The sequence below is a fragment of the Talpa europaea genome (genome assembly GCF_964194135.1).
Source record: "Talpa europaea genome assembly, chromosome: 15".
Classification (NCBI taxonomy): Eukaryota; Metazoa; Chordata; class Mammalia; order Eulipotyphla; family Talpidae; genus Talpa; species Talpa europaea.
The window spans coordinates 24,109,500-24,124,514 of NC_140083.1; the positions used below are offsets into that span (position 1 = coordinate 24,109,500).

General features: G+C 33.3%; 1 protein-coding gene across 1 annotated transcript; it reads left to right on the forward strand.

The window, feature by feature from the left end:
* Positions 1-233: 233 nt before the first annotated feature.
* TSPAN19 (tetraspanin 19) lies at positions 234-12,228 on the forward strand (the record flags this gene model as incomplete). Its single annotated transcript, XM_084255344.1, has 8 exons — positions 234-302; positions 391-463; positions 3,160-3,284; positions 6,127-6,201; positions 7,671-7,781; positions 9,749-9,892; positions 10,827-10,910; positions 12,160-12,228. The coding sequence occupies 8 exons, from the start codon at positions 234-236 to the stop codon at positions 12,226-12,228; spliced, it is 750 nt and encodes a 249-aa protein (XP_084111470.1).
* Positions 12,229-15,015: the final 2,787 nt, after the last annotated feature.

Consider the following 15,015-nt stretch of genomic DNA (forward strand, 5'->3'; position numbering starts at 1 on the left):
AAATTCAGAGAAAGAAACAAGTACATATAGAAAAAGACAATTTCAAGGTATCTTAAACATGCCCTTATTTTCAGGAAGGTGGTTTGGGAATGTTATACTGATGAATGGTTTAAGAAGAAAAATGTGCAAATGAAAGCCTTAAGTAGGCAGAATTATTTAAAGTTGTTACTGTGGTTTTGATAGTAAACATTGTGGTTATCTTTTCAGAATCATCAATATCAAGGGAGAAAATGATGTTAAAGGCGAAAAAAAAGACATTACTTTTAAAATACTTTCTTAATCTGATGAATGGAGCTTTCTTGGTAAGAATCTTTGTAATTATTTAGTAAAGAAAATGTGATGCAATTTTATTGATATTTACTATAAAACACTGACTATTCTTTTTTGCAGGCTCTTGGACTTTTACTCATGGGATTTGGCACATGGCTTTTACTAGATAGAGACAATTTCCTCACAGCTTTAGGTATGTATCTGGTTTTCTCTGAAGAAAGGCAATTTTAAACAATTGCATACATGATTTAATCAGCAGGTGGCAGTATTTCTCTAAAATTCACTAAGTATTGTTCAATTTTCCTTCTGGCCGTTGTCAGTTGGTTTTAGAAACAGTTTATTAAATAATAGACTTAAGTCCAAGACCATAAAGGAGGAGAGATTTGGGGAGAGAGAGCTAAAACTTTTACTGGACAAGAGGGATGAGAGATATTCTGAATCTTTATACATTGCAGATTTGAAAAGATAATGGTGTTCAGATTATTATAGTTTTGATGCCCAAATTAAATATTTTCACTTAAAACTTACTTACCATCTACACTCACCATCAACATAGTTGCAGGGAGACTATTTTTCCAAAATATGAATAAAATAATTGAAAAATAACTTTATATAGGGGAAAAAAAGTGTCTACTGTACAGCCATATTTCTTAGTGGATTTCAAGTAAGAAAAATCTGTAGGAATAAGAAAACTAGATAAAAATGTAATATGAAATGAAGTGCTACAAAATACTGAATAATTTAGTTAAATTTCAGCTAGACCTAAGGGCCTGGCATCTTTATTCTCTTATTTTCCTACTTTGCATATGAAAAAGTATTCATGTTGTCTGATTGCATTAGGTGTGTACACAGAGAAAATAGATGTGTGGAGATCTTATGAAAGTCTTCCTTTTCATATCCCCTTCCCTTCTTCATAATAATGACAACAACCACTTCTACCTATTTGGTGTTGGCTATATCCCAGACACTGGGCTAGGCACTTCCCACACAGCATCTAATTTGATAAAGTAGTAATTAAGGTGGAACAAAAGTCACATTCTTTTCTTTTTTTCTTTCCATTATGGACTTAAGAGATAATTCTAGTCTTAATGTACTTGCTTGGGTGGAATCCTTGCAAAGGTAATCTGAAATGTATCTATTACATTGCACTTTTTTAACCATGTATTTAAAACACTTAGTGGAGCTGCTATTAAGTTTTCAGAATGTGGAATTGAAATAAAAAGTTGAGGCAAGAAACATTGAGTCTTCCCCTCTTCTTCATCTACAAGTGTTGATTGGTTTACTTCTTTCTAAGTTATTCTTTCCTTACCTCTCCATTCGTAAGAACACCATTCATACAGTCCCCATCTATTTGCCACGTTAATAGCTTCCGGGAGCCTTGTGCTTTGATCTCATTTCTCATCTCATTTCTTCAGATGCCACTGAAATAATGAATTAAAAATGTAAATTTAGCTGTCATTATTTACTTATAGGACAAATATTTAGAGTATCTTCTGCATGTTAGACATTACCCCATGAACTGAGGAGACAATAATATACAATAAAGATAAGGTTTCTGTTCTTATAGAGCTTAGTTCCAGTGAGCAAGACTGAAAACAGCACTCTAAATGGCCCTAATTTGACTTTTTTTTTAAAAGATTTATTTAATTAATTTATTTATTTATACAAGCACTGGGTACAGTCAGAAGCGCAGGAGGGTGAGATAGTACACCAGAGCCAGAGCCCGGAGCAGAACAGGCAGGAGGACCGAAGTACACTGCTGAGGGGAGCAGCGGGTGGCAGGAGCGGTCTGCGCGCCATGTGGGACCCTCCTCCAGTGGCCAGGGAGCAGCCGGGGGTGTAACCGGCCCTGCATAGGCTGCGGGCAGGTTCGCAACCCGGTGCTCAACCGCTGCGCCACCGGGGAGGCCCTAATTTGACTCTTGAAAGGAAACTTTTCCAGTCTCATTCACTGTAAGTGCCAGCAAAGCTGGCACTCTGTGCACATTTATGTCCCAGAATGCTTTCACCATTTCAAGTTAAAATTTCCAATCATGATTTAAAGCCTAAACACAGATATCATCCTCTTCAGTACTCCTCTTGCTTACCTATCGACACATCTCCAACTAGATTTGGTGCTCCTGTGCCCAGTGGTGTGCTGGGAAACATTCAACTGGTTCAGTGATGGGGAGTCTTAATTTATGGTATTTGCCCATTTCCATGGTTTAAATACTCCCACAATAGTTGATTTCAATGTGCCAATGTGAACTGAGCTGGCTTTCAAATTTTGTAAAAATTTAACAATTAGTTTTATGAGTCAGAACATCTTGTCTCCAGCACTGCCTGGTCCAATGTCTTCCCATAAAATCTAGGACATATTTAATCTTCCTGTTTTTTCCAAATACTTGCTGAGAATTTAGTAGTCTACAATATATATCATAACACTAAGAATTGAATAGTTAGTTTGTTGACTATATGATGATGTATAGCCCCTAGTATAGACAGCCCAGTCTAGATAGGGAGATAATTAATGGGTCATATTAACCATAATAAAAGAAACTTAACCCACATATCTTAGGTCCTCAAAATTTTTTGTGATGAATGAATTCATAAATATTTTTAGGTATGTAACTAATACAGGAGTTCACCCTAGGAAACAACTGTCTTCTTTTGTAGAAGATAATGAAGATGAGGTAAAGGTGAAGAGATCTTCTAAGATTGAGGAACTTCTTTATCCTGTCATTAAAGGAACAGAAGTTTTTGCTAGGAGTAAGAGATGCAAGAATGATATTTAAAAAGAGAGAGACTCCTAGTGGATTGGCAACAGCTTCTTAGAGAAACCTTGATTTCTGCATTTATCATTAAAAATAAAACTCATCACTTGATAATAAATGTTTTGTGGTTTCACAGATGAAAATAACCACGTGATAATATATATCTTCCGAATTTTGATTGGAACTGGATCTGCAATTGTCCTTCTTTGTCTCTTGGGTTTTTGGGGAATTCACAATGAAATCAGATGTCTCCTTATTCTGGTAGGTATTTTTCTTGAATAACCTGGATTTTGAGTGTCAATATGAAACAAATGAACTTAATGATTTATGTCACTAAAACATTATAATAGAGTGTGCCCATTCTGTAAAGCAAATGAAGCACCCCTTTCCCAAGGAACTTCTAAATAGAATTGTTTTCATGAATTTTCCATGAATTAAATCTCAACCTCATCGCTTACATACTTCGATATTAATTTTCAACAGAATCATCTCCTAGGATGAACTACAATTAACTGAACTTAATCGGAAGAGTAGAATCACAACGAAGTGTATTTAAAGTCATGGAGCAGTGTAGCTTAGTAAAGAAAAGGAACACATGGCAGGTATAGATCACAATTCCTGGCATTTCATTAATTATTTAATTTTTATCAGTTTAAATCACACGTATTCTCATGAATGAAGAGATACCTAACTTTTCCATAGTGTTGCAAGTTTGGGTAATCTCTCGACATTAGAAATTTGGTATCATTTTCTCATTGGGATTCTGATTTTGGGTATGAAAACCAAGACTGAAATGACTTGCAGGAAAATTTAGATTTTCTGCTTGTCACAAATTTCCATTTAGACAATGGAGACTCAGAACCTATACTAGAATAAAATGTAGGATGGGAAGTTGAAGGGGAAAACTAGAGGGAGAAAAACATAAGTATCATATAATTTCTGTCTCATATGATGCAAGTATTAATAGCTCTGTCTTGAGAAAGGCTGGTAGACCATAAGGAATATACATGCTGCTAAGATCTCAGATTTCAGACCCTCTATGAATGGGTGCTACTTTTTTTTGCAATTTGACACTTTTGCTTTTTTCCTCAGACCTTCCCAATATTTTTCTAATTAACATATTTTTCCTTTAAGCCATGTTTATTGACACAATACAGCTGTGGGCAAATCTTACTGGCCTACAGGCTATTCTGTGGCTTAAATGTGGTTTTGAATACACCTACTCTAATAGAATATATACTAATTTTGTAGTTAAACTCTTCAGAGCAATTTTTATTTTCCTCTTTTAAAAAAGTTCCAGGGCTGTATCTTTCTATGCTCTCTATGTTCTAATAACATAAATGTACTAATTTTTCTTAATACTGTAAACATCTAACTGTTGTTAAGATAATTTTCAAAGGTAAAATCATGACTCATTTATATGTAAATGAGCATGTATCAAAGACTTTAAATAATTAATGAGGGAACCAGTAAGAATTACTAACTGGCTGAAATGAGAGTTAGATTTGTGATGATTTATACTCTCTATAGACTGTATTCATTTGCATTTCCATGAATAGGAATCATATGCATTGCTAATGACAGGAAAACATTGTGTTACATTAGAATTTTGTAAGTTAATATTGTAGGGCTGGTCTACCTAAAATATTTAGACAGACTTTTTCTAAGATGTCCATAGTAGGCCTTTTCTAATATGTGTCATCTTGGTATATAGAACTAAAGTCAATTAAGGCCCTATGAACCTTGGGAGGATCCATCAATATTTTCAGAATATCGATTACCTAAATATAGAGATATCTCAAGAAATAACATTTTTATCAGGAAAACCTATCTTAAGGGCAAACATCTAGAGATGAGGTTTTGTCATATGAAGTCATCCCTAACCCTTTAAGCCGGGAAACCCCCTCCTTTCTCCCTGACACAGACCCCTTAGTCTCAGGATATCAACCCCATTGTTTGTCCCATTTTTTCCACATGTATCTAACTTGGTTTTTTCAGTTACTTATCTGTCGGATGTTAATTTGTTTGTTCTTTCTGCCAAAGAAGAACCCAGAGGGATGGGGGAACTTTTCTGTGCCATAGCTTTCTCTACAGAGTTGAGTAAATAGCCTAGTCAAAGGTAAAGATTTTTATACCTCCCATGGGATCAGAAGCTGAGAAGGTCCATTAGATAACAAGCAACTTGGCAAGGAAAAGAAACTCAACAATTATTTTTAGCATATTACACAATTTGTTCTGCCTTTGCCAGTCTCTTATTAGTGAAGATTAAGTGAGAGCTTATATGTGTACGCATTGTAAATCTAAAGTTATAAACAGTCCTCAGGACCGTATTTTTTCTGAAGTTTTTGTTTTTGAAAATGTAAAATATAATTTCTGTCAAGTACACAATTTTTTGTCTATTTTAAAGTATTAAAATACTTGATGCTAAGTACCAATAACGAGTCATCTTATACTTTATTAGTAATATATTCAGACTGCTAACTTTACAAATTATTATAGACTACATAATATATATTACTGTGTGCTCTAATGAAGATGCAAGTGACCACATGTTTTTAAACACTAAAATAGTCAAATAAATTTGAAAATCATATTATTTGACTGAGTAGAAATATTTTCATTTTTCAAGGAATAGTTTAAATGGATACAGATTTAACTTTACTATTGCAGTTGTTATTTTCTTTGTTTTTTGTTACTTTGATGGAATAATTTCTATAGTGAATCAGAAATTTAGTGTGCACTCTTATTTTAGCAGAATTCTGTTTTAATTGCTGGTTCAGATTATTGAATTTTCTTCTGTGGCAGTTTCAGATCTAATGAGGAATAGGTTATCAACAACTTCATTAGAACAAGTCATCTGTTAGAGTTCTCATGAAATATTATCACTTCTTTCTATCTTACTCTTATCCAAATGTTCACTATATTTCTTCTTTGCCTTTATTTCAAAGATTCACTCTTCCATGTGAAGGAAGAAAAGTTCAGTGATATCTATGGGCATTTTAAGACCACGTACTTCACATATGATACATTTTTCTCATCATTGTAATATCTAAAAATATATTAGATATATATTGTCTTCTCTATTTTTTTTTTGTTATTGTAGTATGCAGTTCTGTTATTGTGGGCCATTGGTGTTCAGGTTGTACTTTCAGCATTCATCTTTGCAAAGAAAGAAGAGGTATGGAAAGATTATCTTTTTATTTGAAATCTAAAGAAAATGTGATGCCTTCAATTATTAAGATCTATGAGCATGTATTGAACATCAACGGCAAAAAAAGGATTTAATAGATGTTGGGGAAATGTCTGTTTATCTCTTCTCCCCTTTATTTGTGGAGTAATTTTGTTGCTGGTTTGTCACTTGCATTCTTGAGCTCTCAAATAATAATTTGGACTGTAAATGAGGACATAAATCTCCCCACACCAATATAAAATAGAAAGACACCATTTTCTATTCTTAATAAAAATTAATTTAGACAATAAATTAGTTACCTTGCAGTTCTAACACTCTCTGCAATATTCTTATCTTTTTAAAGGTATTAAAACATAGATGTGTAAACTTGTGTACATAGAAAGTATAACTTGTATACATTACATTATACTAGTATTTTCATTAGATATTTAATTTTTATTATTCAAAGAACACCATAATACAGTAAAAAGTCCTTAGACTAGAATTCAGATGAACCATCTTTAAAAGTCCAACTCTTCTTCTTTATTAATGTCCAAACAGGTAATTAAATTCTGTTTTCTTATAATAAAATAAAACTAGTATCTGTTTTCCCTACCTTTTGGTATTTTTGAAATCCAAATTGAGAATTATGACAATCACAAACTTTCGAATGCTTAAGTTACTGATAAAGTGTACCTAGCTCTACAATATCTAGATTTTGGAATAGCATTTTTCCCACCCCAAACTTTTAGATATGATCATTTAGTTTCAGTATTGTGAAATGATAATTTTTAAAAATATAAGAATCATGATTTTTGTAAAAATATACAATAGACACAGGTCTGTGATTTTATTTAACATTTTGATTAACCAGTAAGATATGAAAGCTAATTCATAGGAGAATCCAGAAAAATACTTGTAGGCTGTCACTTAATAGGTACAGAGTAGGCTTGGAAGAGAAGGAATCAATTTTATTCCCCCCCCCAAAAAAATTATTTGCATATCTCTGACAAAAAATCATTTTCCTTTTTTTTTTTTTGCAATTTACATAGTATAAAACAAGTTTTAAAAAGCTACAAAGGTTACAGAGGTACAGACCCATAGAATCAGAAGATCGTGGATTCTGCTAAAGAAAACCTACTTTCCGTTTAAAAAATTCTTAGTGATCTCTTTTTGTTTTTTTGATCGATTTCAAAGCCTTTCACAATTTTTCCTGAGGGCACAAGAAAAAATCATTCAGTCAGGAGAATAATCTGTCCCTAATCATAAAATATGTCTTATATATTCTTCTGTAAATCATAATGTCAAAGACAAATGCTTTAACACTCACTGAGATTGCTAAAAATAGTTATAAAGAAGAAAAATAAACCACTTAGATATAAACAGATAGCAGCAAACAGGTAAGTTTGAATATTCTTTTTTGATGAACTACTGGAAAAATTTTATCAAATTTTCAAATGTTAATACAATTTCAACAGGTTCAGAAAGTATGGCATGACAAAGTCAACTTAGTCATTTCTGAGTATGGATCTAACAACACGAGTGGAGACATATCCAAGTGGATTATTCTGAATGCTTTACAGAAAACTGTAAGATAAAATTAGTATAAAACTAAAAATTAAATGCCAAAGGTGATCTCTGTGTGGAGGGGCAGAGAGGGAAGAACAGCTGATAGAGGCAGAGGAATGGATGGAGTTTCCTGTATCTTCCAGACCAACTGGGTAGAAGAGTATTGCCTTTACTTAACAGATCTTGAGCTTTATCCTTCTTCTCTAACTTATATCTCCTTTTCTGGGTGATTGATGTGCATTTTAATCTGTCTTCACTTGTAAAAGTGTTGGTCGTCTTCTGCCAACTGGGGCCATCTGCCTGCTGCACATGAGCAAGCCAAGTCCAGCCCAGTTCCTGCTGAAAACAGAGTAGTGTAGGCGCTTGAGCCTGAATATTAGGGTTGCCCCTTAGTAGCGTTGTGACCCCGGATGAAAAACCTTCATAATTTCAGGTTCCACATTCATAAAATGGGCAAAATGAATTCTACTTCTGGCTGGAGGGAATAAATGAAGCAATATATAGGATACATAGAAAACCTTGGATCTGGGATGGAGTAAGCAACTAATAGTTGTTAACTAACATTATTAGAGTTATTATTTCACAGTTCATATTTTTCTGGCTAAGGAAAGGGCATTATATTGTCAGCCAAATGGTTTACAGAAAATAGATCAGCACCTATACCACAGTAAGTGTTTGATAAAGAAAAAAAGCACACATTTACTAAGTGCCAGGCCCTTTTATAAATGTTTTGTATATGCTAATTTGCTTAATCCTCCCAACCCACGGAGGTAAGAAATATTTTCCTCATATTATAGATGAAGGAAAGAGAAATTTATTAGCCAGTTCCACACTGATAATAAGCAGCAGAATCAAAATTCAACCCCTGATAGTACAGCACTATATATTTTTTTCTCTTAACTGCTATACTAAGGTTAACATTTCACTTTACTTCTGGAAAGTAGAAATGATCTTGAATTTCTTTATATATGTTATATATACATAAATACTAAGCACATAGGACATCATATTCTGTATTTAAAATACGTAGAAGGGCCTCCCTGGTGGTGCGAGGGGTTAAGTGTCAGTACTATGAAGCTATCTGCAGCCACTGTAGCACAAGTTCCATCCCCAGCCAGGGAGCTGCCCACATGGCGGAGCAGATCTCTCCTGACCAGCCCGCTGCTCCCTTCAGCTGTGTATTTCAGTCAATCTGCCTGTTCTGTTACCCACTCTGTCTCTGGTGAATTCTCTCACCCTACCCCACCCCAGTTCTTGCATGCATAAATAAATCTTTAAAAAATAAAATACATACACACACACACACACACACATACATATTTAGGAAGAAGGTATGGCTGAGGTGATTCTCTATGTCTTCTATGTTCTGACCCTAAACATAGTTTGTATCTTTCAAACATTAGATATGTCTTCCATCCTAAGCTCATAGAGGATAAATTCACATATAATAATTTCATCCAAATATAACCCACTTAGGGCCTCCCTGGTGGCGCAGCGGTTGAGTGCTGGGCTGCAAAGCTGCCCGCAGCCTCTGCAGTACAGGTTCAATCCCCGGCCACTGGCGAGGGTCCCACATGGCGCGCAGACCTCTCCTGCCACCTGCTGCTCCCCTCAGCAGTGTATTTTGTCAGTCTGCCTGTTCTGTTCCCCACTCTGGCTCTTCTGAATTCTCTCACCCTCCTGCACTTCTGACTATACCCAGTGCTTGTATAAATAAATAAATAAAAATAAAAAGAATTAAAAAACAAAAAACAAACAAAAAAACAAATATACCCCACTTAGTGCAAATATTTAGCTATGATTAATATCAACAATTACTGAAATGAAATAAAGAAATGAACAAAATATACTTATTTGTTTAATTAACACATTCCAATGGGGAATCAATTATCTTCATCACAAAACCAAATTTAATATGCATGGGAATCATGTAATTATCTGTATTTTTAATATTTTATAGTAAAGCTCATATAATCTGTTTTTCTAGTTACAGTGCTGTGGCCAACACAATTTCACAGATTGGATAAAGAATCAGAATAAAGAAAATTCGGAACAGGTGCCATGTTCTTGTACAAATTCCACATTGAAACAGTGGTTTTGTGATGTACCTCTGAATGCAACTTACCTGGAGGTAAAGATAAGGTTTCTTCCACGTGCTTACAGTGCCTTTTTTTTTTTTTTTTTGCAAATCAATTCAAAATTCTAAGCAAATTTTTATATAAAAACAATGTTATTTGTGGTGAGTACATTCTTAAGATACTTCTCTAAATTGAGCCTATAGTTAGGTGAATTGAAGTACTATTTCATGTGTATAATAAATTAATTAAACAAACCTGGGAATGTGTGATCGAAGTAATTCCAGAAACTGAGATACCATCAATATTTCTCCCCAAACCTCCTTCCCAAATCCCAGCAAAGAGTAGAAGCACTTTTGGCAAGTCTCTGGGGTTTAGGCTTGGTAAGGAAGCTGAAATACCAGAAGTAAAGAAGTATGAAGATTGGCGGAACCTGAAGGGAGCAATGACAAAAGTGGTGTACAGGTAAATGTGCACATATTAGAGCAGAGGCTCCTCTGTAGCAACTGCTATTTATAGGTGTGGTATATTAAAAAAGGGTTTTTAGCCCAAGAACATCTAATACCTTTATAATTTATATACTGTTGTTCTAATTCTAATATGTATCTTTCAATCACATAACTCATAGTTATGAATTATATATTATATATATGAATTCATAATTTACAGGTAGAATATTATATTGATTAAAAAGTTTCTTCTACTTGGAAAATAATCATTTTAGGTGGTTTGTATCCTGCTAAGTTATAAAATAGACTGCAGAAAGTCATATACCTCCCAAAACTTAATAAATTTATGGTTTTAATTACATAACAACATCTTAGCAATTTTAAAAGTAGCAACTGAGTTGTCCTACCATCAGTTTGCAGTTAGACCTTGGTTTGCTTTTTTAAACTTTGGTAAATCTCTATGTCTCTTCTTCTTTGTACTAGAATCATGTATAAGAGCATTTCCAACTTTATGTTAATCTAAGTAACTTCTCTTCCTTAGGGATGTGAAAATAAGATCAACACGTGGTATCTTGCGAATGCATTAACATTAATTGGAATTAATTTTGGACTGTTGGCTTCAGAGGTAAGTATTGTTCAAATTTAAAGATAAAAAATATGCAATATGACCTATACAGAATAATCTGAAGAACAACCAGGCAGAGACTTAATGAGTTAAGTTAATCCAACAGGAGCTAGGCCTTTGAGACTATTCATAGTGTAGAGAGGTTCAGGTCCCAGATGAATGTGATACCCTCAATCAGCCTACCTACTTGGTAAAGTAGGTAGAGTTTGTTAATAAAAAGTCATCTTAGCAGATAGTATTTCATTGCTTTGCAACATTTTAAAAAAGCAAACAAATGATTCATTTCTTATCAATAAGAGCACAATTTGGGCAGTCTGCAAGCTGACACATTCTGAAATCTAAGTAGATGTTTAACATAAGTAAATCTACTCACTCATTTATCCATCCACTCATTCATTCATTCATCTAAATAAATATGAAAAGGGGAAAACATTGACTATGTGTCAAGCACCATGCTAGATGTTAGACATATGATGGGGAACCAAATAGATAAACATGACCTACAGGATTCATTCCATTCAGTCAGTCTTAGTGAACACTGATGAAAGTAAGCCAAGGTTATGAATTCAAAGAAGCTGGGAGAATGGATAGATTATTATATATACTTTGACATTGTCTATAAAATTGTAAACTATAAAATTGGAATGGATATTTAACGCATAGTTTGGCTGGAATAGGATATTGAATTTTGTTTTATGTTAATCCACAAGGCACTGGTCTAAGGTTGCATAAATTCTTATCAATTGGTAATAGCTTTCATCTTCAAATGGTCGTTAACCAAAACATTCTTTTAAGTATTAGTATTGTTCTATGAAATATTTATTCTCTGTTGATTTTATACTGAAATATTGAAGTCTAAAGGAGGCATAATCTCTCTGCTCCCTTTTATTAACCTACCCTTTGCACATCACCTTTTATGAACCTATGGCAAAAAGGCAGTTTTGTAGGATTAATGATGTAGAATGACTAATAAAAAACTTATCATTAAGGCATGTAGCCCAATCATAGCCCATGTAACTACAATGGGAACAGTCTTTCTTTAGCCCCCTCTATAAATGAGCTTGGTGGCAGCTGGGTTATTTTAGAAATAACACTCTTAGGCCATTATGTACTTTACTTTTAAATTTTCTTACCCTTTGATCACTTTTCCCTGTACAGTGTGCATTTTGGTTATTATATAATATATATTAACTTTGCAAATTATTCTCATAGGTTACATTTTAATTTCTTATGGTTTCTTTTCTTTCAGGTTTTGCAAGTTTCATTAACTATTTCTTTCTTCAGACACATCAAGAATAGAATACATGTAGAAAAGTGATCTTGAATTCTGTCAGAAGAAACTACTTTCATCTCAAAATAATCACATTGTATTATTTTATTCCAAAAAGTCTTGCAATTAATTATATTAATTAAGTTTAGGACTTACTCAATTTGGATTATATATAACATAGAATTATTGAATACTATAATAAATCACTCCATGAAAATTTTATTAATTTGGTTTTCTCAAAATATCATATTTTGCAGTTCAGAACTTCACCTTGATTAATATCTACAGTCAAAGGAAATGATCTGTATAGACTTGTATTCAAAATATGGTGAAGTATCATATGTTTTGAGTCTTATGGAAAAAAATGCATCTATATGATCAGAAAGTAAGCAATTAGAACATATGTTTGCATATCTTAAGAAAACATCACTGATTTATAGGATTGAAAATAAAGATTGAAAATATGACACTGACTACTGAATTCATATAGTGTATCTCTCTTGTGGTAATTCTCACAAACAAATAATAAAATTAAAATTTTAGAGATTTTGATGTACTTATGTGACAATATTAGAAAACTGAAGTTATAACTGAAGCAAAAATACTCTAAAGAATTCCTGAATTCTTATATTCTTAATTGTACTTCATTTTCTTCTCTTTTTTTCTTAAGTTTCGATCAATGAATGCATGCACGATTCTCCGAAGCATACAAAAATAACCTACCTGTCCTATTTTCCTAACAATTATATTTTGAGAACAGATAAAAAAATCTTTTGAAAAATAAAAAGTGCTATACAGATGTGAAGTGTTATATCAGTGTTTCCCTTTATAGCAAAAGGCTGCCTTGACTTTGGGGAAATGAAGAAAGGATAGATTAACTAAAGAGCCTGCATTGCTCTCCTATAAAAGGCTCACTCTCATTTATGAATTCAATCATATCTCTTTTCATCCAGCTATTCAATACATTGCAGATTTCAGAGACCTGTGTATTTTTTTTAAATCAGCACAAAAGAAAATAAAACCATTTTCTCTAAAGTGACCTGTAAATAGATATGCCCTCTATTCTTTAAGGAACATTCTCCTGGCATTTAAAGCACATTTTCAAATGTCTATTTTCTCTAAAATATGCTCCAAGAACACACTGATAGCAAGTATCTTCCACTTGGAAATTGAAACCCATATTATTAGTTATCAAATAAATATTATACATTATATTATATGTATTATATGCATATATTATATATTATATGCATTTGGTTTTGCATCAAGGATACTAAAAAAACTCTCTAGATACTAGATTGTCTATTTTCAGTTAATGCAGGTAATTCACAAAATATATGCACCGCTGACTAACTCTCACCTTTATGATTCTAGGGAATAGTGTCTTGAAGGATGTTCCTTTATACCTTTAATGAGATAGACTTACTTGATAAAATAAAATAGTCTGTAGTCATGTGCCACTTCTTATTATTTTTAAATTTGTGAGATAGAAAACTTGGAAATTTCTGAAACCTATCTGTAAGTGAAATATTGTATTAGTGTGTAGGGCAACCCTTTATCCTGATTTTCCCTTCAAATTGTCATATTACTTAAATTTAACTTCAGACTCCCATTGTGTTTCCAAAAATCAGAGCTATTTTGTTATAATAAAGTAGAATAGTTTTAAAATACTTTAAATAAGGATATGTGCTTTCAGTCACCAAGCATTTATAGAACACCTGCTGTGAACCAGCGATAAGACCCATAACTACTAGGATATAAAAATGAAGAGATAACATATATAGGTCCTCCATAAGGCTGGCTGTACAAATAGCCTGTACCTAGAAGTGTCTCCCTCTTAATAGTTGGCAGTGGCCCTCTGAAAATTGTCAATAATTTTTCAATATGGAATGTCACATTTATGTTTTTTGTTAGGCTCTGCAAAATCAGTAACTAGCACTGCCTTTGTAGTTAAACACAGAGTCAATCACAGCCAAACTTGGGAACAAAATTATATATGTGATCATTTTTCTGGACAAACTTGCCTTCAAGGATCAGAGAACACTTCAAAAGCAGGAGTCAATCTTTCAACAGTTTAACTAATTGAACAACTACTATGTGTCAGGTACAAAAGGCCAAAGAAAGAGTAGTGAATAAAAAAACAAACAAACATTGCCCTTTTGGAGGTTACATTCAATCTAGAGAGTCAAACAACAAAACATGAAGCTATTGTGTCATATAGTGGTAAAGACTATAGAGGAAAATAATAAGGATGTAGAGTAAAGAATGTTGGGAAATTAGGATTTCAGTTTTAAATAGAATGCACACTAAGATCTTAATGACAGAATGACTTCTGAGTAATATAGGATGGTTTCACATATAGGAGGAATGGAGAGGAACCAAATAAGGGATCAGGAAAAATATTATAATTAAAAAAACAAAATTAACAGGCAACTATAAATGAGAGACATTCTGCAGTGAATGGGGAAGGAGAGGGATCAAAATGGGAGGGGAGAGCACAAGGGGCTATGGTGATGGTGCTCAGGTAAATTGGTGATGGGAATTATATACGGACTACCCCTGAAAGGAGAAAGCACACATGATGTAATACATATAACATTTATATATATATATATATATGATGTAATAAATAAATAATATAAAATGGAAAAGAAAATAATATGACTTTTTTTTAAAGATTTATTTATACATACAAGAACTGAAGTAAAGGCCAGATGTGCAGGGGTGAGGATTCACCAGAGACAGAGTGGGGAGCAGAACAGGCAGACGGACTGAAATACACTGCTGAGGGGAGCAGCAGGTAAGCGAGACAGGAGAGGTCTGCTGTGCCATGTG